The following is a 24,573-nucleotide window of genomic DNA, read 5'->3' as shown; positions in this document are numbered from 1 at the left end:
AATTAAACAGAAACAACAACAAAACATTTCTTTATTCAATTTTTGAATATTCAAATTGAAAGGATTAAAGAATTAAAGATAATTCTAATATGTAATGACCTCATCCTGATGGTGGGGGAAGAATGCTGGAAAAATTCTATTCCTGTATTATTTTTCTTCTTATTAATTAATTAATTATTTATTTATTTTTCGTTGCATTGGGTAGGTTGCTGTGCGTGGGCTTTCTCTAGTTGCAATGAACCGGGGCTACTCTTCTTTGCGGTGAGTGGGCTTCTCATTGCGGTGGCTTCTCTTGTTGTGGAGCACGGGCTCTAGGTGCGCAGACTTCAGTAGTTGTGGCACGTGGGCTCAGTAGTTGTGGCTCACAGGCTCTAGAACACAGGCTCAGTAGTTGTGGCGCATGGGCTTAATTGCTCCGCGGCATGTGAGATCTTCCTGGACCAGGGCTTGAACCCAGTCCCCTGCATTGGCAGGCGCATTCTTAACCACTGTGCCACCAGGGAAGCCCTATTCCTGTATTCTTTAGATAATTCAATAAAACACAATAAATGGGGTGGGTGTTCCTATAAAGGGAAATGAAAATATTGGCAGGACTACAGTTAGACACATGCAGCCTTTTAGGTGAAAAAAAGTCGGCTCAGTTTTTCTTAAACACTCATTAAAATGCAATGGCTCTCAACCTCAGCTGAACACTGGAATTACTTGGAGAGCTTTAAAAAACATTGATGCTTGGGTCCCACGCCCCCAAAATCAGATTTAATTGGCTTGGGGTGTGACCTGGTAATTCTAATGTGGAGAAATGTATAAGACCCTCTGCTTGGCACTGTCCCATGGAAAAAGAGTGGTGAAAGGAGAGGGAAATACACTCCTCCCAGGGCACAAGAGCCCAGTGTGTAGGGCAGTAAAACATCAGAGCCAGAGACAAGGGAAATGTAAGGTGTAATCCCCAAAAGGCAACTTCAGGATTCACAAAAGGGCCTCAGGGCCATAGCTGTCGTTTGACGAACACCTCACCATGTGTTTTATTTTTTTTTTAATATATTTATCTTTTTTAATAAATTTATTTATTTATTTGTTGGTTTGCTTTTGGCTGCATTGGGTGTTTGTTGCGCGTGGGCTTTCTCTAGTGGCAAGCGAGGGCTACTCTTCGTTGTGGTGCGTGGGCTTCTCATTGTGGTGGCTTCTCTTGTTGAGGAGCACGGGCTCTAGGCACGTGGGCTTCAGTAGTTGTGGCACACGGGCTGAGTTGCTCCGCAGCATGTGGGATCTTCCCGGACCAGGGCTCAAACCCATGTCCCCTGCACTGGCAGGTGGATACTTAACCACTGTGCCACCAGGGAAGTCCCTCACCATGTGTTTTATCCTTCAGCACCCGCCAGTCCAGGACATTAGGACTGAAGGTCCCACCAGCATAGACAGTGCTAATCTCTTCTGGTGATAACACATAGTCCCACATGTTCACATCTCCAGTGTCTCCCACCAAAGACTGTTTTTTTATCAAAGCCCCCAGCAAATGCGTTCTGCTCCTGCCCCAGGACGAAGCTTGCCTCTGTCTCCAAAGAGTATCCCCTCTTCATACTCCTCCTCACCATGGGCTTCCCATCCACCCAGAGCTCTGTAATCCCTGAGGTAGACTCCCAGGTCACACAGAAGTGCATTGGTGCAGGATAACTCTCAGGAGGCTTGAAAAAGACATCAGCTCCACCCACGGATACACTGTATGCAGCAGTCTTTCCCTTGAAGAGGAGGATCTCATTATATTGTTGCTTTGTGGCATAAGAGAAGAGGCTATCGTTGTGGGTCAGATCGGTATAGACATGCAGGCACACGGTCAAGGCCTTAAGTGGCTTCGTTCGCTGTGCAGTCAGCGTCACAACGGAATTATCCGACTCTTTGGGGAACACAAAGACCTTTGTGTGCATATCTGTAGCGTAAAAAAACAGAGGGGAAATGTCAGCAGCAGAGTTTTTTTAAAAAACAAAACTCAACTGAGTAAATTTAAAGATCTAATTGTCGTTATTCAATGACTCATGAAGTGGGCAGCATCCCGTCTAGCAGATAGAAAGGAACTTTGAAGAGCTGTACAAAATGAAAGCCTTTTATAGACAGAAGAGGGTGGGAAGAGGAAGCTCCTAGAAAAGAGTGGATTATTTCAGGCAAGGTCACCTTCCTATAGGGAAAGAAAGGGGTCTTATTGGGTGGATTACCTCATTAGAGAGGCCAGGTAATTTCACCCTGACAGCTTAAAAGGCACATTCCTGGGAGAGGTGAAACTGCAATTAGGTTAGGTATTGCATCTTGGCTCGCTAACATGGGGCTTGACACAAGTGACTCCATTTCAGGTCAGTTGTCTCTTTTTGTAAACGATTCCCCCCTTTTCATCAACCTGAGATATCTCCAGCTGGTGTGCAGGACCAGAAGCCAAATGAGTCTTCTTTGACTGTGAGATGTGTACCTAAGGTTCAAGTTCCTGGCTTTTGGCTGCCATTCGGGTAGTGAGGAGGACCATGAGTCCCTTCCAAAGAGATTCAAGGGCAGTCTTTGTTCTTGGTGATTCCAAATCAGGATGGGAGAAAATTGAAACATTCATTTGCAGATTCATAGCCAAATTCTTAAGGAAAATAGAATTCAGCACCCAGTCCAATTTGCAGATATATGACAAAACCTCAAGGACAATCAACAGGATGAGAATTTAATATCTACAAAGGTGCACACACAACTTTTCTCTCTAAAATCACCCCATTTTTAAAAATCAAAGATAACCACAGTGAAACTAATTTATTTGCATTAAACTTGGCCTGATTATTTACATAAATGCAGCAAGAATAGTGATTGACCATATAAGCTCTTTGGAAGACTGCTCCATTGGAACCTTGTAAGTAAAGTACCAAGCTAATTTTTCCAAGGGGCTTTACTGACTCCAGAAAGTCAACCTTAGTTCCTTAAAAGTGTCTGGTCATATCCGAGTCTATGCACATCTCCCTCAAATATGACATTTCTGTCAAAGCCTCCGTAGTATAACCAGTGTTTCCAATTGTATACTGTTACAAGGAGAACAGATTCTTATTGAATTTATGTAAATGACTAACTATGATGCCATGAAAAGAATATTTAAGAATTTTCAAATTTGGGAGAAATCAGGTAGAGAGAAAAAGTAAATGTTTCATCTTTGTTTACAAAGGTATACTTTGCCAAATTGCTTTAAGTCATAGATAGCTTAAGAAAAAAAGGTTTCCTGAAATCTGGAGAAAAAAATATTAAGAAAACTGCAATATTTCAAACAAAACAATTATAATCATCTTCCTTAATTCCTTCAGTCCCGTGTAATTAATATTTGTTTGCTTGAATCCAGTTTTTCCATTAGCTCTGTAAATTTTTACTCAATTTAGTTTTATGATGTTAAAGCTACAAGAAACCAGCACTTGTCAAAGTCCTTTCCAATAATCTTTTTGAAGATGAAGCACATTTGCAGAAACACTTTTGCAAAAGCATCTGAGTAAAAAAATAACTGTCTGGGGACTTCCCTGGTGGTGCAGTGGTTGAGAGTCAGCCTGCCGATGCAGGGGACACGGGTTCGTGCCCCGGTCCGGGAGGATCCCACATGCCACGGAGCGGCTGGGCCCGTGGGCCATGGCCGCTAGGCCTGCGCATCCGGAGCCTGTGCTCCGCAACAGGAGAGGCCACAACAGTGAGAGACCCGCGTACCGCAAAAAAAAAAAAAAAGATCTGTTGAGAGCTCATTATAATGGAACTGACAAGGAAATTTGGTTATTTCTGTGACATACAATGTTTTAAGATAAGACTGGAATTATGACTGATAATCATTACACCAGGATATATCAGATTTCTAGGAATTCTCAAAATTTTATAGCATATGCAAATACAACATAAAGAAGGCTTAGTATTACTTCTTTTTTGACAATGCTTCCAGTATAATTTAATATATCAAATAAGCCTAATTTGTTTAACATCTCCTTTTTATAAGGAGAGAGAACAAGTGTTTTGAGATTTTCCAGGGGTCCTCTGGAATATCTCAAAGTTACTTTGAGGTCAAAATGACTTCATTTAGAATTTGATTTGCAGGAAGTTTGTCAAAAATATTAAAAGATTGTAAAGCCCTTGGTCAAATAGGATCATAGGTCATTGCAAAACAATACTTAGTTATACATTTAACCATAATGACAATTAAAGACTTCAAAGGCAAATACAGAAGGTTAAATAGTTGTAAAGGAAAATGTAGCTCTTTTAATAGAGAAGACTCAGCTTTCTTAACTAATCAAAAGACACGATAAGGACAGCACAGGAGGGCTTCCCTGGTGGTGCAGTGGTTGAGAGTCCGCCTGCCGATGCAGGGGACATGGGTTCGTGCCCCGGACCGGAAAGATCCCACACGCCGCGGAGCGGTTAGGCAGCTGAGCCTGTGCGTCTGGAACCTGTGCTCTGCCAAAAAAAGATAGCACAGGAAGTTATTTTGACAAGACACAAAATCTTTGCTTTCTAGGCAAATTACTTGAGGTAAGAAAAAAAAACTTTTACAAAACTTTTACAATCTCTTATCAAGAGCACACCAATAGTTCAATAAAACTTTATTGTTTTCACAGAGAGAAAAGCAGATTCTAATTTTATACCTGCTTCCTTTTAATATTAAAATTTATTCACTCAATTAAATTCATTTCCATTTTAGCCAGTCTTGACCATGCATAAAACCCCTTACCAAAGATTCCTTTTCCACAAACCTTCTACAACTTTCTTCTTTACATTCATATTTTGTCCTGTGTTTTTTCCCTCTCCCATTCTGAAATAAGGAGTCTCTCTTTAGGACAAAATTACTTTATTTTCATTCAACAAAATGCTTTTTCATTCCTCATACCTTCTTTTACTGAAAACACACATCTTATTTTCTTTACCTATGGAGATATTCATCTCATTATTTCTGTTTTTAACCCTTAGAAAATTTAAGATTTAGTGAAATAAAGAAGTAAATAGTTGTGAACTGTCTTTTACTTCAGCATTTTGTGGCTTGGCAAATGTATAAATACTTTTTATTGTTTTTAGAAATATCTGCTTTTTCATAGTAAATTTCTCAGTGTGGCACAAAACATGTTTAATAGAACCAAACATATTTAGCTCCTCTGTAAAAGGAAGCCAAAAGTGGATAAACCTATGTTCAGTAATTAATGTTTCAGTATTTTATCTTATTTGGAAATGATCTAAATATTGAATGACTATCCATAATTTAGTTTAACCTAGCAAAACTTTAAGGTGTTAGTTTACCAAAAAGATTTGGGGAAATGATTTTATTTTTCTTAAAAAAATTTTTTTTGGGTATTTTTAAATTTTTTTATTTTTAAAAAATTTTTTGTGGGAAAACTATTTTAAAAGTTCACCTAAAAACTTTTTTCCCACTTACATCTATTTAATTCACTTGTTCTCAACAGTTTGTTTACTCATGAAAATTTCATCATACCAAGTTATTTCTCTTGCTGACAAATTTTGAAACAGAGATGACATGAACTTATTTGAATAGTAAACCCAGGTAGAATAAAAGTTGTATGTTTGCATTATTTTTAATGTTGGTAACTCTAAAGATATAACTCTGTAGACATTTTAATTAAACCAACAAGCTCAAATTATCATTAATATTCAATATTTTCCCAGATTGTGTGAACTTGAAAAGCATTTGGGTCAGTTTCTATTATATAACTGAAAATTTTAGAAACACTTTATTTAAGTGCCTAATTTTCTTTAAGCCAATTAAATAGTGCTCTTTTACAGATTAATTTTTGGCAATATTATCCATAGGTAGAAAAATACCATACATCTACAACACAAATATGTAGAGAGACATATGTAAGTGACAGAGGCAAACAGAGACTTTATAGCTTTCATTTTGATATTACTGCCACTATTCAGGTACAACAATACACAGCCCACTAGTTATAAAAAAGCTGGATTTAAGTTGTTATGGTAGATAGAATAAGTTAAGGTTACCTGCTCAGATGGCTAAAACTTTTTAATAATAGTTGTTATTATTATTATTATTATTATATATAATATAATGTTATTTGAGAAGACACTTAAAAGATTATTATATATTATAATATATTATATATTATATAATATATTATATTATAATATATAATATAATGTTATTTGAGAAGACACTTAAAAGATTTTTCATTCACCTAAGTTTTAAATGACCTCTTCCTCTTTTGTTTTCCCCCTAATAAGAATTACCTCCCTGGAGTTTGTAGTTTAAAGAGATTGGCCCAGAAAATAATTCCTGGAGAAGACCAGGTAGGACATTTACACCTCAAAGGTACAGGGAAGGGATGCAAGTTCCTCTGAGAAGAACTTTTCTTCTTAAAGCCAGAATTTTTACAATATTTATTTGAGATAAATATGGGAAGTTTCAGGATTGGTAAAAAGAACAGGTGGGCTTTGAACTGTTTCTAGAGAAGATAAGGGCAATTGCTCTTAATTCCTCAAAGAATTGGGTTGCAGCCTAAAAAATACCAAGGGGTTAATCCTCCTATCTAGCCATATTATCTTCAGTTTGCTCTCCTTCCCTCCCAGGTACATAGTTTTATTTCTGGCAGTATTGAACACCTCTTGGATGTGTCCAAGAGGTGTCCCCCAAAGAGGTTGCAAAAGATATTTTATTCCCCTCTCCACAGAGATCCAGGAGAGCTGGCTCTGATAAGAATTTTTACCTTTTGCTGGCTTCTGCCAGTTTTCCCAAGATCCCCTCTGCAAGCTCCAGTATCTATCAGAATTTGGCAAAGTTTTTAATTAATTTTAATTTAATTTCCCTTTGGATGTTTAAGGGAATAACATAGCAGTTTACCAGAAAAATCCCTCAGAGTCTCATCAACTCTGGGAGGCGCCCATATGGGGCCCTCCACTGAAGGTAGACATGGGGTCTGTAAGGCCACTTTGGTTTACAGTAATGTAAAGACAATTCAGACAGAGGATCAGTAGACTCTGAGACTCAATTAAAGGAGCTAAAGAGGAATAGTAGGAATCACATCAATCTTAGACTTTTGTATTTGGTACTTCTTGTATCTTTTTCATTAGCCTTTTGCAATGCATTTTTCAATGAAGCTAGTTTGGAATTTTGAAGCTTTTGGAGACTTCTGCATGCTGATTAAAACTGGTATCTAATTCTATTTGTTTGATTTGGGAACCCTTACTTTCAGATGCACTTCTTAAATAATCATAACTAATTGGAACATTCCCCATAATGGCCACTGTAATTCTAGATTGTTTTTTAGTAAGGTTTAGCCATTTTTGTAGGTATTTATATCTTTTAGCAGTATAGTTCATAGACACAAAGTAAGCAGGTGTGCTGGAAGGCAGCGTGCTCAACTCTTTTGAATTCAAGGATTCGCTTTTTTTTTTTTTTTTTTTTTTTTTTAGTTAAGACTTTGGGTCTCTCAGAGGCAAACTAATATCTAAGAGGGATGTGCCACTGGGTTGGGGATTGTGTGGTGTTTTACAGTGTACCTTCTAGCATGGAAATTTTCTTGAGGTTGGCAGGTAATCTAGTGTCAATATAAACTGTCCCATGACCAACTTATCCTAACACGGGAGTTTAGTTATGTGGTGAGCACTCTAACAGCTTTTAAGTGCCTTAGCCATGCTCACCGATTTTGTGGGTTTTTTTTTTTTTTTTTTTTACTTCTATGAATCCCATTAACAATAACCTTTATTTACTAGACCCAGTATAGCTTAAGTTGGACCCAGTATGATCTGAAACCCAGTCCAGTTTTTCCGCTGGTAACAGCCAGCAGTTCCCAATATGGAATTCGGGGGTTGGGGAAAGGACTGAATCAGCAGACCCCCAAGAATAGGGACTGCAGACTGGGGTTCCACACAACGGAGAACTCCAGACTGAGCCATCGGTCATTCCCAACATGGAATCTGGGGACAGAACCAAGGGCTGAGGTTTCCAATCAAATAGGGAACTGACTGGCAAGCCAATTAGATCAGGAGCTTGATGCAAAGAGAGCAGAGCTCAGAACACAGGGCCCCTCTGAAAAGGACAGAACTCCAAAAGGTCTGAGGGTACAATGCCCGTGTTTCTTGTTTTAGAAGATCTTGGAAGGGCTCTGTGGATTCCATCGCTGACACCAAATCTGCTAAATTAAGTCAGATTCAACTGAGTACATTTAAAGATCTAATTGGCTTTAATTCAATGATTCATGAAGCAGGCAGCCAGCCATCTAGCAGACAGAAAGGAATTTCAAAGAGCTGTACCAAAGGAAAGGGGTAGGAAGAGGAAGTTTCTAATGAAGAGTAGATTATTTCAGGCAAGGTCACCTTTCTATGGGGGAAGGAAAGAGTCTTATCAGGTGGGTTACCTCTAGTCTTAACCAAGTAATTTCATATTGACCGGTGAAAGGTCACATTTTGGGGAGGGGCTGAAGCTGCAATTAGGTTAGGTATTAGGTCTTGGTTTGCTGACATGGGGTTTAACACAAGTGACTCCATTTGGGGCCTGTTGTCTCTTTTCTAACCTTGTTAGGCCACAGACATGTGTTCTCTCACTATGTATAGAGAGATTGGATTTAGAAACCACAGACTGCCCTCTTTCCCAGAACACAACCCCTCCCCCACTCTATTTTCCCTAACTTGGCTTTGCATAGGTAGCCCTGATACAAGAGCCCAGCGCCCACCTGAAGCAGTGCCTACCTGTCTGGGAAAAAGCACTAGGGAGGCTAATGATGACCAGGAAACACTGACAGCTTCTCCATGTTCCCTCCCTTCAGTCACTGTGCCCAGAATCTAGGATATTCTCCTGGAAAGAGTAGCAGCGGCTGGGCTATCCGGGGCTTGGACGCCTGAAATCCCTCTGACTCAGGTCTTTTCCACTTTCACCTTATAAGTGCAATAGTCAGATTGTCTCAGCTGATGGTTAAATGATTTTCCAAAATCGCTCCTTGGAGCCATAAATCAAAGCTCTAAGAGCAAACAAACCAAGACAAAACAAGAGATCAATATGGGTCATTTATTAGAGACTCCATGGTGCCTACTGGTGCTCCAACAGCTCTGTGTGGCAGTGCTTTGTGAATTAAAACAGTCACACCCTGTGAATCCATTCTGGAGAAATGCTGTTAAAAGTTTGGGGGTGGGGGAGACATTTTACTCACAGAGACAACCATAACACCACTTAGGATAGTGAAAAATTAGAAAACTGGGGCATGTTTAAGGAAACTGGATACATCTACCTCCACTAAATAGAATGGATAGTCCTTTAAACTATTGGTTGGTTGTGAATTTTATGCTACAACATGTAAAAATGCTTATAATAGTATAATATGGGAAAAAATAGCATACATTTGTTTATACACTATTTTTTAAATGCAGTAACTAGTTTAGAAAAAATCTATTAGGGATACCCCCTAAAAAGTAAGTGTCCTTATCACGGTAATGAAATTATTGTATGAAGGATATGTTTCTCTCATTAACAACATTTCCATAATGTAGTTATATTGCTTATAAAATAAAGTGTGTGTGTGTGTAATTAAGAAGCAAGGAAAGAGAGAATAGAATAAAGATAAGTAGCCCTTGAAGCTCCAAAAGCTACTGTTTCGTTTTATGAATAGGACACCCAGTCTGTGGCTATTTGGCTTTAATCCCAAAACGTTATAATTTCATGTAAAAAGAATCTTGAGCTTATTCATCATGAGTTTTCCCATTGCCATTCAATGAGAAATTGATAATAGACATTATTTATTACTTGACTGGAAGAACTAACTGACATGCAGATAGCATATTCTAAACACACAAGAGAAAAGAACTATAGCAAATTATAGTATTGATACATTTCTGGAAAGGTTTGTTTTGTTAACTATATAATGGTATATAGTTAAATTTTCTTTTAAATTACCTTTCCCAAACTCTTTGCATCTTATTTTTTAAAAGACTGACTTAAAGTACTTGCTGCAAAAATTTTTCTCTTCTTACTGTAACCATTTGCCCAATTAGAGATATATGCATAATTTGAACAGAACAAAATATATATAATAGGTAAAAGATTGGAAGAAGGAAGGTGTTTTCCCAGTACCCAAACTGCCTTCTCATTAGCCTTGGGCTCCCCAGGTAAGTCAAAAGAAGGCACCTACGAGTATGATGGGTGGACTCTTTGGAAATGTTATTGACTTCAAGGAGCCCATCACATTATCAGATCTATGTCCATAATGGATATTCTGAACACAGCTTAAAATTGAAAAAGGGAGAGAGGCAGAGAGACATAGAGATAGGGAGAGTGAGAGCTAAAGCAATAGAAAGAGAAGACAGAGAAAAAGGAAAAGAGAATTTGAAAGACCTTCTGGGAGAACCGTTTCACAAGCCACCCCTGGTTCCAGTAATCTGCCAAGACAGCACTGTAACCACTCATGCCATATGACAGAGTCTTGGGTGAACTTTACCAGAAGAGAGGTGCAATAGATCAGTTTGCCATGTGATGTTTTTCCTGCTCACATATGTTTGTTTGGGAGGCTTCTCCTCTCTTCCTTTTACAGTTCATGATGTCCCTGTAAAAATACTTAAATATTTCAGCTTTTCTAGACATCTTGGCACTTTGGTTTCTCCCTGATTTAAAGTCCCAGTAGATCAGAAAAACATTTCAATTGTAGAGACACCAAGTACTCACTGGGGATAAAGAAAAACATTGCAAGACAATGTTTGTTATCTTGTTATCACAATGCAGTTTTAGTGAATAAATAAGAGCATGGTACATATAGAGCTATCATTTTATTTAATCCTCAAGTACCTACAACTCTAGACTCCAGTGCCTAAAGAGCAAGTCTGGTGTGTTCTCAGAGTTCAATCTGGAACCACTATAACATGGGGGAAAAGAGGAAGCAACAGACATGTCGGTCAGAAACAACACATCCAGTCAGAGACAACAGTAGTCTTTTCAAAGCTATCACTCAGCCTAGAACAGTGGTTCTCCAGCCCCCACTGTTGGAGACTTGGCTGCACATTGTAATCAACTAAGGAGCTTTAAAAATACTGATGTCCGTATACCCAGACAAAACAATAATTCAAAAAGATACGTGCACCCTTATCTTCATAGCAGCACTATTCACAGAAGCCAAAACATGGAAACAACCTAAATGTCCATCAACAGATGAATGGATGAAGAAGATGTGGTACGTATATACAATGGAATATTACTCAGCCATAAAAAAGAATGAAATAATGCCATTTACAGCAACATGGATGCAACTAGAGATTATCATACTAAGCGAAGTAAGTCAGAAAGAGAAAGACAAATACCATATGATATCACTTATATGTGGAATCTAAAATATGCCACAAATGAACCTATCTACAGAACAGAAACCAACTCAGACACAGAGAACACACTTGTGGTTGCCAAAGGAGAGGGAAGGACTGGAGGTTTGGGATTACCAGATGTAAACTATTATATATAGGATGAATAAAGAACAAGGTCCTTCTGTATAGCACAGGGAACTATATTCAATATTCTGTGATAAACCATAATGGAAAATTATAATTAAAAAAAAGAATGTCTCTATGTGTGTAACTGAGTCACTTTGCTGTACGGGAGAGATTTGCATAACATTGTAAATCAACTACACTGCAATTTAAAAAAATTAAATTAAAAAAAAATACTGATGTCTGGATCTCACCAGCAGAGAATCTGCTGTAATAATCTGGCGTGTGACCTGGAAAACTGGACTTTTAAAAGCTCCCCAAGTGATTATAATATTAGCATCTAAATTTGAGAATCATTGTCCTAAAGAGTTTCTCATATGATTCCGTACCCTTGATGAATGCTTCCTAGAATATGAAATGATGTCTAAGGGCACACCTAACAGTGGAAAAGGTAGGGGCTTCCAAGTCAAAGAACTTCGATGGTGTGTCAAGGGCATAGCTTGCCTAATGTTACGTTGATGCCAAACCGGAATAGGATTTTTATGTGCAATCCATTCTCCCAAACATAAAATAACAAAATGAAAAGTTGGGAGATTGCCAGTGCCCCAAAAAAGGTAGTTTACATGCTGGGTATATGGCATCCTGGAATGGCTTCTCCATGAGAAAACATGCATGCATCTCCATACCCTCCCTACTCCACTAGGGGTGTAAGTACAGCCTATGAACTTTTACTGCATGTGGCAGTAGAAAACAGTGGTTAGAAGCATGGGGCTCTGTAGTCAGACTGCCTAGGTTCAATCCCAACTCTGGGCAAGTTAATTAACCCCTCTGGACCTCAGTTTCCTCATCTGTAAAATGAGGACTATAAAATAGTACTTGCCTCATAGGTTGTCATTAAACCAATAAATATACCTAAAGGACTTTAGAGCAGTGCATGGACTATGGTAAGAGCTCAGTATGTGTTTTTAAGACTGTCTGTGATCTGCCCTGTGTGCTTAAGCAATTACCATCCTGGGAGTGGTGGTGGAAACTTACAAGATTACTTATCTGTGTGTATTAAAGGACATGGGGTAGAGGGATGAAACTGAATGAGTCTTCAGATAATGTACCAGAGGCAGGGCAAGGGGATAGATAACCTGACTCAAGATGCGCTGGATCTTTCTTTAAAGATTACCACCTGCCTTCAAGCTTATTGGGAGCCAGGCATGTCTTCCAGATAAGACATCTGAGCTGCCAGGAAGACACTAAAGTGATGGTTCTAAAAACATATTGGGCAAAAGAGCTTGTGAATTGCAGATTCCTGGGCTCTATATCCAGAGACTCTAATCTGGTAGGTCTGAGGTCAATGAATCTACAATAAACACCTTAGGTGATGATGATGCTTGTATTAAGCAGCCCACAATTTAAGAATCACTGGACCAGGCAATCTAGGAAATTTGAACTAGGAATCTGCATTTTCTGAAGAAGAAGGCTAGCAAGGCCACTTAATCCACTTTCTGTTACAGGAGAAATGAAAAGATGCATAGATAAGATGGAGGCGGAGAACAGCAAGGAAGGCATACAGGCAAGTTTTGCCAATCCACCTGAAACTAGAGGTTGGTTATCTTAGGATAAAGTTATTTAGAAACCAACACAGCACTTCTCTTCTTTCCCTGGGAGTCTAAGGATCAGAAATCTATGCTTTTGAAACCTGATTTGCGTTTTCTTTTTGGCCACATGGCTCGCAGGATCTTAGTTCCCCAACTAGGAATTGAACCCAGGTCAACCACTAGGAAATTCCCTGGGTATTTATATCGTTGGTGTTGTTGTTTTAACGATCTGGAGTTGTTTGCTTTTTTTTTGGTCAATCCTTGCTTCCGTGGAGATCAAACTTAGCGATAGTGAAAAACAACATAGGGGAAAAAAAATCACAGACTTACCATCCTACCTAATTTGTCAACTGGTACTCCAAACCATTTCCATCAGGCTCAGTCCCATTTCTGAGGAGGCTTGTCGTCTTTCCTCCAGGCCCTGGATGGACCACAGGGAAGGGTCCTCAACCACTCATCTGGCTGGAGACATGCAAGGCTTATCATTATACCCAATGATCCAATATTTCTCCCCAACACAGGGAGATTTTAGGTGCCTGATCTGCACATCACCATGTTGCATCCTCTGCTAAGGTGCTCACACTTGGGTCACTTCAGGTCTGGACCTGAAGGCCTGGCTCATATTCTTATACCAGCATGGCTATTTTCAGTCTTCAAAGGAAAGTGTCCTATCAGGTAGCAGCCTCCAGCATCTGCTTATGGTTTTATATTTATAATCTCTGACATGTGCAATTGGTCTACCCCAATGTTTGGCTGTAAATGTACTAAAGTATCTCTTCATGCTACTTCCCTTGTCACACCTAAGCTTCATTTCATTGATAGAAGTATACAAATCCATTCTCCTACCCCCTTTGAAGGAAAGAAATGTTTATTGTCTACTGTGCATGTGGCCTCCGTATAGTTTATTTTTCTCAAGGCAGCCCTATACAGTAGTTTTTATTGTAGGTTTTATATATCATTTGGTCCTCTTTTTTTTTATGTCAAGTTGAATTTGGGCTTTATAGCTTTATTTTTTTTTTATTCATTTTTTGGCTACGTTGGGTCTTTGTTGCTGTGTGCAGCCTTTCTCTAGTTGCAGCGAGTGGGGGCTACTCTTCATTGCAGTGCACAGGCTCTAGGTGCACAGGCTTCAGTAGTTGTGGCTGACGGGCTCTAGAGTGCAGGCTCAGTAGTTGTGGTGCACAGGCTCTGTGGCATGTGGGATCTTCCCGGACCAGAGCTCGAACCCATATCCCCTGCACTGGCAGGTGGATTCTTAAACACTGCACCACCAGGGAAGTCCATCTGTCTTTTTAACTTGAGCCTTAATACCTGATTTTACTTCTGGACAAACTGGATGCATGATCCCTGCTATAAAGGAAAACCAGTGCTAATGACATGGCTTCATTGACATCAGCTAGAAGTGGCCTTCCTGGATAATTGATCTTACTCTCCATTTACTGTGACAAAGAATTGCTTAGAACTAACTCACCTAAACCAAAATCATCCTCTTCAGTAGATGTCATCTAATATTTAATTGGATTATGTCAAACTACTCTGTATAGTACAACAATACACCAGTTACCTTGAGATTTATTCTCTAACAAGATTACAATGAAGTATTCACCAGTAAGCCAAATTTCTTAAACATTCTAGGAATGTTTTCTTGAGATTTGTTAATGTTCACCAAATGCAAATACAAGCTTTAAAATTTTTTCTGGCTAAAATTATCAGGGCCAGAGGTTGTCCACTAAACTATGTGTAGTAAGGTACCAGTAATTGAATTCTGAGAAAAATATTAGCTCAGCCCACATCTCTGGGGAGTTGGGATGGTCTTCTATAATTAAGACATATCTCCTGACTGGATTCTTTAACTAGAAAAAAAGTGTCAACCCTTCCTTCTGCTTAGCTGAATGTCAGGGTGTATGGGTCTGCCCTAATTAGACAACAGAGAACATCTGCACTCACATATTTGCCCAAGAATGTATCCTTAACTTCTATGCTTCTAAATGGTTATGAAAAGTCACTTGGGGAATCAATATTCCTAATACAATATTCATAAATTTATCCTCCTAATATTCTGAACTTAATTTTTGGCAAATCAGACTCTTCACTTGCTGTCAACCCAGACCACTTCCACCAAATTGTATTTCGGTGGTATATAATGAACCTATGTTTAGGAATATCATACAAAACAGCCTAATAATAATAATAGCAGATAACTGTTTTGAGAGCTTACTATGTGCCGGCACTACCTTAAGGGCTCTATATGGATGATCTTATTTGATCCTTTCAACAACTCTTTGAACTAATTACTATTATTTCTCCCCACTTTATAGATGAGATAACTGAGACATACAGAGGGTTATGTTACCTAAAGCCCCATAGCCAGTAGGTTGTAAAGTCAGGATTTAAACCTAGGCAAGCTGATTCCAGAACCTCTATGCTTAACTAGTCTACTATATGCCTTCCCTAAAGTAACTGCTTGATGTATAATCACAGGGAACCCCATCCTTCATACTTGGATGTGACCTCTGTGGAATAACTTCAACAGCTCACTTAGTACTGAAAGGCCAAGATGAAGGACACCTCTGGAAGGAACCAGCAGCCATCATCCTTGAGGGGTCCTTTTCTACCAGGGACTCAAGCAGCCAGGAAAAGTGCATTCCAGCCATTAAACCTAAAAGCAGATTCTTGGATCTCAATGATCTTTAGTTTCTGTTCCTCAAATTGGAGTAATGATAGAGTGAGAATTCTTTTTAATTGAAATATAGTTGCAGTACAATATTATATGTTACAGGTGTATGATGTGGTGACTCACAATGTTTAAAGGTTATATTCCATTTATAGTTATTATAAAATATTGGCTACATTCCCCATGTTGTACAGTATATCTTTGTAGCTTATTTTGTATATAATAGTTTGTACCTCTTACTCTGTCAAGTGAGAGTTTTAAACCCCCATAACTGACCTCACATGAATTACCAGCTATCAAAAGAAGGGCTGTGCTCATCAGAGAGAATCCCTATAGGAGGTTAGAGGGCCATAGGTACGTTATTGCAGAAGAGGTAATGGTCATTCTGAACTCACAGGAACTTGGTTTCAGAGGATCTTTAGAAAAGTTAGTCTCCACTTCAAATGCAAGCATCAGACAACAGCTCAGACTCGCTAATATAAATAGAGGCTTTATTGGTTCGTGAACTTGGGAAGTCCAGCTATCCCCCTAGATGTCTGCATTTCAAAAAGACGGCTCCTGGGGCTTCCCTGGTGGTGCAGTGGTTGAGAGTCCGCCTGCCGATGCAGGGGACACGGGTTCGTGCCCCAGTCCGGGAAGATCCCACGTGCCGCGGAGTGGCTGGGCCCGTGAGCCATGGCCGCTGAGCCTGCGCATCCGGAGCCTGTGCTCTGCAGCGGGAGAGGCCACAACAGTGAGAGGCCCGCGTACCGCAAAAAAGAAAAAAAAAAAAAAAACTAGGGCAGAAGCATTAAGGCTGCAGAGAAGGGGAGAGATTTGAGAAGCAGGTCAGCAGGAAAGTTGATAGGAATGAAAAACTGATAAAATTTGAAGCTATAGAGAGCAGTGTTCAAAGATATTTAGCTAATTCTCTTATGGCAAACGCTCTGTGAATGAGGTCAAGGTGGCTTGATTGTTAGTACATGGACCAGTTGGTTTCACTTACTCAGTGGTCAAACACTACAATTTTAACCTTGGTAGGCATCTAAGAAAGATGATCCCAAGGTCAAGAAAAATTGTGCACATAGATTGGTACAGCCGCAGCATCTCTGTTAGGAAAATGAGAGAAAGTTCATACTCTATTATTTATGGGCAATGGCATCACCTTCTTGAAAGGCAGCCTATTGCAGAGCCTGACACAGAGTTGGAGCTCAGTAGTGTTGTGGGGTAATAGATGAAGAAATAATGAGGGAATGTAGGAAGGAACTGCAGGTTAAAAAGGCTAGATGCTAAATGTAATCAATGGTGGACAGAACTCAAGCACAAATATCTTCTTCCCATCTGAATTCCTACAAATGATAGAGAACATTTTTAAAAGAATAAAAGAAAGAGTTCCATGGGCAGAAAGAAATGTGGGAGATATCTGAAAGACAAAAAACAGGTAAATCACATAGATAGAAGAAAAGTATAACCCAAAATATATGCTGGGGAGGGCTGTTCTGAAAATTTGAGGTGTTTCTGAGAGCACTCCAAAGTAAAGGACAATGGAAGCAAGTGGTAGAACAAAGTAGTGGAGAGATTGGTTGAGTCACTGTCACCATCCCTTGCCTTCTTAGTCAAGCATTAAGTATCAGAGGTCATTGACCTCAACCTGGGCAGTGAGAATACTTTTACCTGGGAAGTAAGGCATCCATGAGGCTGGAGACACCTACAAGGAAACTCTAAACTCCCACATCCAGAAGAGAAATTACTGGTACACCTTGACAGCACTTCTTGCTCATTCCTCAAAATCCCTGGAGACAAGCTACAGAAAACAGTAACAGCATCTACAGACAAGCTGGAAGAATTAACGCCATGAAAAGGGGGCACCCTATTCCACAAGCATAGGAACACTCACCTTAGGAAACAGAATTTAAGAGCAGTTGAGAAGTTATTTGTTGAGAAATATAATTAAGACACTCAGAGCAGGGCTCCCCTGGTGGCACAGTGGTTAAGAATCCACCTGCCAATGCAAGGGACGCAGATTTGAGCCCTGGTCCAGGAAGGTCCCACATGCCATGGAGCAACTAAGCCCATGTGCTACAACTACTGAGCCTGCACTCTAGAGCCCGTGAGCCACAACTACTGAAGTCCACACACCTAGAGCCTGTGCTCCACAACAAGAGAAGCCACCACAATGAGAAGCCTGCACACCACAACAAAGAGTAGCACCCACTCGCCACAACTGGAGAAAGCCTGCACGCAGCAACAAAGACCCAACGCAGCCAAATAATAAATAAATAAGATAAATTAAAATAAAAATAAAAGTACAATTAAAAAAATATATACTCAGAGCATATAAAGCATAGATGGAAAGAAAGAAGAAAGAAAGGAAGAAAGGAAGGAAGGAAGGAAGGAAGGAAGGAAGGAAGAAAGAAAGAAAGAAAGAAAGAAAGAAAGAAAGAAAGAAAGAAAGAAAGAAAGAAAGAAAGAAAGAAAGAAAGAAAGAAAGCGGACCGGAGGGAGGGAGGGAGGAAGGGAGAGAGGGAGGAAGGGAGAGAGGGAGGAAGGGAGAGAGGGAGGAAGGGAGAAAACTATGATGAAAAAGATAGAGAATTTTGAAGAAGAGAAAGCTACCTGACTTATTTTAACAAGTTAACATGACAACCCAAATAAAAATAGTTCAAGAAAAGAAAATGAGAAGTTAATCTCATCTATGAACATAGATGCAAAAACCTTACATAAAATTTATGCAAGCCAAATTAAACTACATAAAAAATGTTTTAGGGTTTCCCTGGTGGCACAGTGGTTAAGAATCCACCTGCCAATGCAGGGGACATGGGTTCGAACCCTGGTCTGGGAATATACCACATGCCGCAGAGCAACTAAGCCCATGTGCCACAGCTACTGAGCCTGTGCTCTAGAGCCTGCGAGCCACAATTACTGAAACCTGCGTGCCACAACTACTGAAATCTGTGCACCTAGGGCCTGTGCTCTGCAACAAGAGAAGCCACCACAATGAGAAGGCCATGCACCTCAATGAAGGGTAGACCCACTCGCCACAACTAAAAAAGCCCACACAACAACAAAGACCCAACGCAGCCAAAAATAAATAAATAAATTTTAAAAATTTAAAAGAAAGTTTTAAACATCATGACTAAGTAGAGTTGGTAAGCAAACAAGAGCAAATGGCAAATATTCCCGCTTGCTGAAGCACCATTTACTGGGGACACTCACCATCACAGCTGTGCGCTCATAAACAATCACGTTCTAGAGCAATGCTCAGAGACCTAATAGGGCAAAACACCAGACTCTAAAGAGGGACCCCCTACCCTTGGGTTGTGAGGCTGCATGATTAGAGAAGTACTGGCTTCTCCCCTGTGCAATAAGAGTCAGTGACACAATGGCAATATGGCATGACAACTGAGCATTCATGGCTGGGGTGGGCCTCGCTTTTCCCCTGGTGTGGTTGGGGGCTGAGGTCCAAGCCTTGTAGTCGTAGCTAAACAACTCTAACTCAAGCTTAGAAAGGATGAGCCATATATACGTTCACGGTGAGACCATACTGGTATGACTGAAAGGTAGGTGTTCAAGCCTTGCAGCTGACAAGGATTGGTGCCTGAGTTGTTTCCATGGGGATTTACATTGGCCAGCACATTTTCTGGGTAGCCAGCTGCAGAGGGTCATCTTGAACACGGTAAAATAATTAACACTTACCTCTCAGAGGTTTTCTTCAGAAATTCAGGGATAGTTTGAAATTAGGACAACCAATCAATATAATTTATACCACCTTGACAGACTTAAATGATGACATCATAAGATTATTTCAATAGATACCAGAAAATTTAGAAAAAATATAATTTATCCATCGTAAGTAAGAGTAAAAAGAGTAGATACTAAAAACCTAGAGCAAATATCACTCTTAAAAATGAAATTTTAGAAGCCTCCCTTTAGGGTCAGTGACATGACAAGTTGCCTACTATCAACTTACTGCACTGTCCAATACAAAGCAGCAAGACAAAAAAAAAAAAGTGATCTGATGATCAGAAAAGAAAGATGTACAGTGATTTACACATATGATTGTTTATATTTAAAATCCTGCAAAACCTGCACATAAACTATTAGAATCAATAGGAGTTCAACATTTGTGCTGATATAGGATAACCATGAAATGCATTAAAAATGGTTCCCACAGCAGAAATCAATTAGAAAATATGACTTATAAAAGATCCCAGTCACAATAACAATAAAACCCATACAATACCTGGAAGTAAGCACAATGGAAATGTGCAACTCTTTTATTTAAAAAATTATAAAATATTATTCAAGGACATAAAAATGAATAAATTGATAGTTAAATTATACCCATCAATTAACCCAATACCATGATGGTGCTAATGCTCCCCAAATTACTGTATATGTTCCATTAAATATGTTCATGTACTATGACCCAATAATACTTCTAGGAACATAACCTATAAAAACTTTCTCAGAGACATGTGCAAGGAAATTTTTTGCAGCATTGCTTGTAATTGGGGAAAAAAATAGAAGGAATCCAAATGTCCACCAGTTGGGAAATGCATATTCATATGAAGAAGCGGTATACGTCAGTTAAAAAGGATGAAATAGATAAGTATACACTCTTCTCTGCAAAAAATAGAAGTGTCTGGCTGCAAATTAGGACATATATGATTGGTAACTGAAAGAACAGTGTCAGAATAATATAGAAGTTATATCCATTCGTATGCCATCTTCCCTAACAGGTTAATGTTGTGAAGCAATAAAGACCACACTTTCTCACCATTAAAGAAAATACTTAGTAAGATATGGAGATCTTAATGAAAAGGCTGCAAGTTCTTTCTAAGTGCCATTAGTGCATGCAGTAGATGGTTTAGTAGCTTCAAAAATTGCCGTGCATTTCATAGCATTAAGCTATATTGTGGTGCTGCTTGTGCTGATGAACAAGCTGCCAAGATATTTCTCTTCAACCTTTAAAAACAACCATTTTTGATGATTAAAACTACACTAGGGATCAGATTTTAAATTTTGATGAAGTCAACATCTATTGGAGGTGATTGCCCTCAAAATATGCATCTAAAAGGAGGTTGTGTGAGTACTGGGCTGAAGGCTGCAAGAGCGTGACTAATTGTGAGACTGGTGAAAGTGTATGAAAAGCCTTCACCATGTTAATAATTTGATTGGGATTGTTACTGTTCATGTTAGTGCTCTGGTGTGTTAGTGTATAGGTTTTTCTTTTTTTTTTTCTTTTTAACATCTTTGTTCTTTACAATGTTGTGTTAGTTGCTGCTGTATAACAAAGTGTATCGGCTATACATATACATATATCCCCCCATATCTCCTCCCTCTTGTGTCTCCCTCCCACCCTCCCTATCCCACCCCTCTAGGTGATCACAAAGCACCGAGCTGATCTCCCTGTGCTAGGCAACTGCTTCCCACTACCTATCTATTTTACATCTGGTAGTGTATGTATGTCCATGCCACTCTCTCACTTCAGCCCAGCTAACCCTTCCCCCTCCCTGTGCCCTCAAGTCCATTCTCTATGTCTGTGTCTTTATTCCTGTCCTGACCCTAGGTTCTTCAGAACCATTTTTTTCTTTATTTTTTTAGAGTCCATGTATAATATGTTAGCATACAGTATTTGTTTTTCTCTTTCTGACTTATTTCACTCTGTATGACAGATTCTAGGTCCATCCACCTCACTACAAATAACTCAATTTCGTTTCTTTTTATGGCTGACTAATATTCCATTGTATATATGTGCCACATCTTCTTTAACCATTCATCTGTCGATGGACACTTAGGTTGCTTCCATGTCCTGGCTACTGCAAATAGAGCTGAAATGAACATTGTAGTACATGAGTCTTTTTGAATTACGGTTTTCTCATGGTATATGCCCAGTAGGGGGATTGCTGGGTCATATGGTAGTTCTATTTTTACTTTTTTAAGGAACCTCCATACTGTTCTCCATAGTGGCTGTATCAATTTACATTCCCACCAACAGTGCAAGAGTGTTCCCTTTTCTCCACACCCTCTCCAGCATTTATTGTTTCTAGATTTTTTGATGATGCCCATTCTCACGAGTGTGAGGTGATACCTCATTGTAATTTTTATTTGCATTTCTCTAATGATTAGTGATGTTGAGCATCCTTTCATGTGTTTGTTGGCAATCTGTATATCTTTGGAGAAATGTCTATTTAGGTCTTCTGCCCATTTTTGGATTGGGTTGTTTGTTTTTTTGATATTGAGCTGTGTGAGTGGCTTGTAAATTTTGGAGATTAATCCTTTGTCAGTTGCTTCATTTGCAAATATTTTCTCCATTCTGAGGGTTTTCTTTTTGTCTTGTTTATGGTTTCCTTTGCTGTGCAAAAGCTTTTAAGTTTCCTTAGGTCCCATTTGTTTATTTTTGTTTTTATTTCCATTTCTCTAGGAGGTGGGTCAAAAAGAATCTTGCTGTGATTTATGTCATAGAGTGTTCTGCCTATGTTTTCCTCTAAGAGTTTTATAGTGTTTGGCCTTACATTTAGGTCTTTAATCCATTTTGAGTTTATTTTTGTGTATGGTGTTAGGGAGTGTTCTAATTTCATTCTTTTAGATGTAGCTGTCCAGTTTTCCCAGCAGCACTTATTGAAGAGGCTGTCTTTTCTCCATTGTATATTCTCGCCTCCTTTGTCATAGATTAGGTGACCATAGGTGCGTGAACTTATCTCTGGGCTTTCTATTCTGTTTCATTGATCCATATTTCTGTTTTTGTGCCAGTACCATACTGTCTTGATTACTGTAGCTTTGTAGTATAGTCTGAAGTCAGGAAGCCTGACTCCTCCAGCTCCATTTTTCTTTCTCAAGATTGCTCTGGCTATTCGGGGTCTTTTGTGTTTGCATACAAATAGTGATTTTTTTTCTTCTAGTTCTGTGGAAAATGCCATTGGTAGTTTCATAGGGATTGCACTGAATCTGTAGATTGCTTTGGGTAGCATAGTCATTTTCACAATGTTGATTCTTCCAATCCAAGAACATGGTATATCTCTCCATCTGTTTCTATCATCTTTGATTTCTTTCATCAGTGTCTTATAGTTTTCTGCATACAGGTCTTTTGTCTCCTTAGGTAGGTTTATTCCTAAGTATTTTATTCTTTTTGTTGCAATGGTAAATGAGAGTGTTTCCTTAATTTCTCTTTCAGATTTTTCGTCATTAATGTATAGGCATGCAAGAGATTTTTGTGCATTATTTTTGTATCCTACTACGTTACCAAATTCATTGATTCACTCTAGTAGTTTTCTGGTAGCATCTTTAGTATTCTCTATGTATAGTATCATATCATCTGCAAACAATGACAGCTTTACTTCTTCTTTTCTAATTTGGATTCCTTTTATTTCTTTTTCTTCTCTGATTGCTGTGGCTAAAACTTCCAACACCATGTTGAATAACAGTGGTGAGAGTGGGCAACCTTGTCTTGTTCCTGATCTTAGAGGAAATGGTTTAAGTTTTTCACCACTGAGGACGATGTTGGCTGTGGGTTTGTCATATATGGCCTTTATTATGTTGAGGAAAGTTCCCTCTATGCCTACTTTCTGCAGGGTTTTTATCATAAATCAGTGTTGAATTTTGTCGAAAGCTTTCTCTGCATCTATTGAGATGATCATATGGTTTTTCTCCTTCAATTTGTTAATATGGTGTATCTCACTGATTGATTTGCATATATTGAAGAATGCTTGCATTCCTGGGATAAATCCCACTTGATCATGGTGTATGATCCTTTTAATGTGTTGTTGGATTCTGTTTGCTAGTATTTTGTTGAGGATTTTTGAATCTATGTTCATCAGTGATATTGACCTGTAGTTTTCTTTCTTTGTGACATCTTTGTCTGGTTTTGGTATCAGGGTGATGGTGGCCTCGTAGAATGAGTTGGGGAGTGTTCCTCCCTCTGCTATATTTTGGAAGAGTTTGAGAAGGATAGGTGTTAGCTCTTCTGTAAATGTTTGATAGAATTCGCCTGTGAAGCCATCTGGTCCTGGGCTTTTGTTTGTTGGAAGATTTTTAATCACAGTCTCAATTTCAGTGCTTGTGATTTGTCAGTTTATATTCTATTTCTTTCTGGTTCAGTCTCAGAAGGTTGTGCTTTTCTAAGAATTGGTCCATTTCTTCCAGGTTGTCCATTTGATTGGCATATAGCTGCTTGTAGTAATCTCTCATGATCCTTTGTATTTCTGTGGTGTCAGTTGTTACTTCTCCTTTTTCATTTCTAATTCTGTTGATTTGAGTCTTCTCCCTTTTTTTCTTGATGAGTCTGGCTAATGGTTTATCAGTTTTGTTCATCTATCTTCTCAAAGACTCAGCTTTTAGTTTTACTGACCTTTGCTATTGTTTCCTTCATTTCTTTTTTATTTATTTCTGATCTCATTTTTACGCTATGATTTCTTTCCTTCTGCTAACTTTGGGTTTTTTTGTTGTTGTTCTTCATTCTCTAATTGCTTTAGGTGTAAGGTTAGGTTGTTTATTTGAGATGTTTCTTGAGGTAGGATTGATTTGCTATAAACTTCCCTCTTAGAGCTTCTTTTGCTGCATCCCATAGGTTTTGGGTCATCGTGTTTTCATTATCATTTGTTTATAGATATTTTTTGATTTCTCTTTGATTTCTCTCATGATCTCTTGGTTGTTTAGTAGTGTGTAGTTTAACCTCCATGTATTTGTATTTTTTACAGATTTTTTTTCCTGTAATTGATACCTAGTCTCTTAGGGTTGTGGTCAGAAAAGATACTTGATACGATTTCAGTTTTCTTAAATTTACCAAGGCTTGATTTGTGACCCAAGTTATGATCTATCCTGGGTAATGTTCCATAAGCACTTGAGAAGAAAGTGTATTCTGTTGTTTTTGGATGGAATGTCCTATAAATATCAATTAAGTTCCTCTTGTTTAATGTATCA

At 38.9% G+C, this 24,573-nt stretch overlaps 1 protein-coding gene across 1 annotated transcript; it reads right to left on the bottom strand.

Annotated features, from left to right (window-relative positions):
- Nucleotides 1–424: 424 nt before the first annotated feature.
- Nucleotides 425–8,138, bottom strand: LOC117198317 (C-reactive protein-like). The gene is given in 4 exon segments (XM_049694659.1): nt 425–1,495; nt 1,497–1,924; nt 4,274–4,440; nt 8,025–8,138. Coding segments are annotated over 2 exon segments (603 nt in total). The 5' UTR covers nt 1,923–1,924; nt 4,274–4,440; nt 8,025–8,138; the 3' UTR covers nt 425–1,318.
- Nucleotides 8,139–24,573: the final 16,435 nt, after the last annotated feature.

Source organism: Orcinus orca, chromosome 1 (genome assembly GCF_937001465.1).
Source record: "Orcinus orca chromosome 1, mOrcOrc1.1, whole genome shotgun sequence".
Lineage (NCBI taxonomy): Eukaryota > Metazoa > Chordata > Mammalia > Artiodactyla > Delphinidae > Orcinus > Orcinus orca.
The sequence above is the reverse complement of the archived record's forward strand: the minus strand, read 5'-3'. Positions and strand labels throughout refer to the sequence as shown.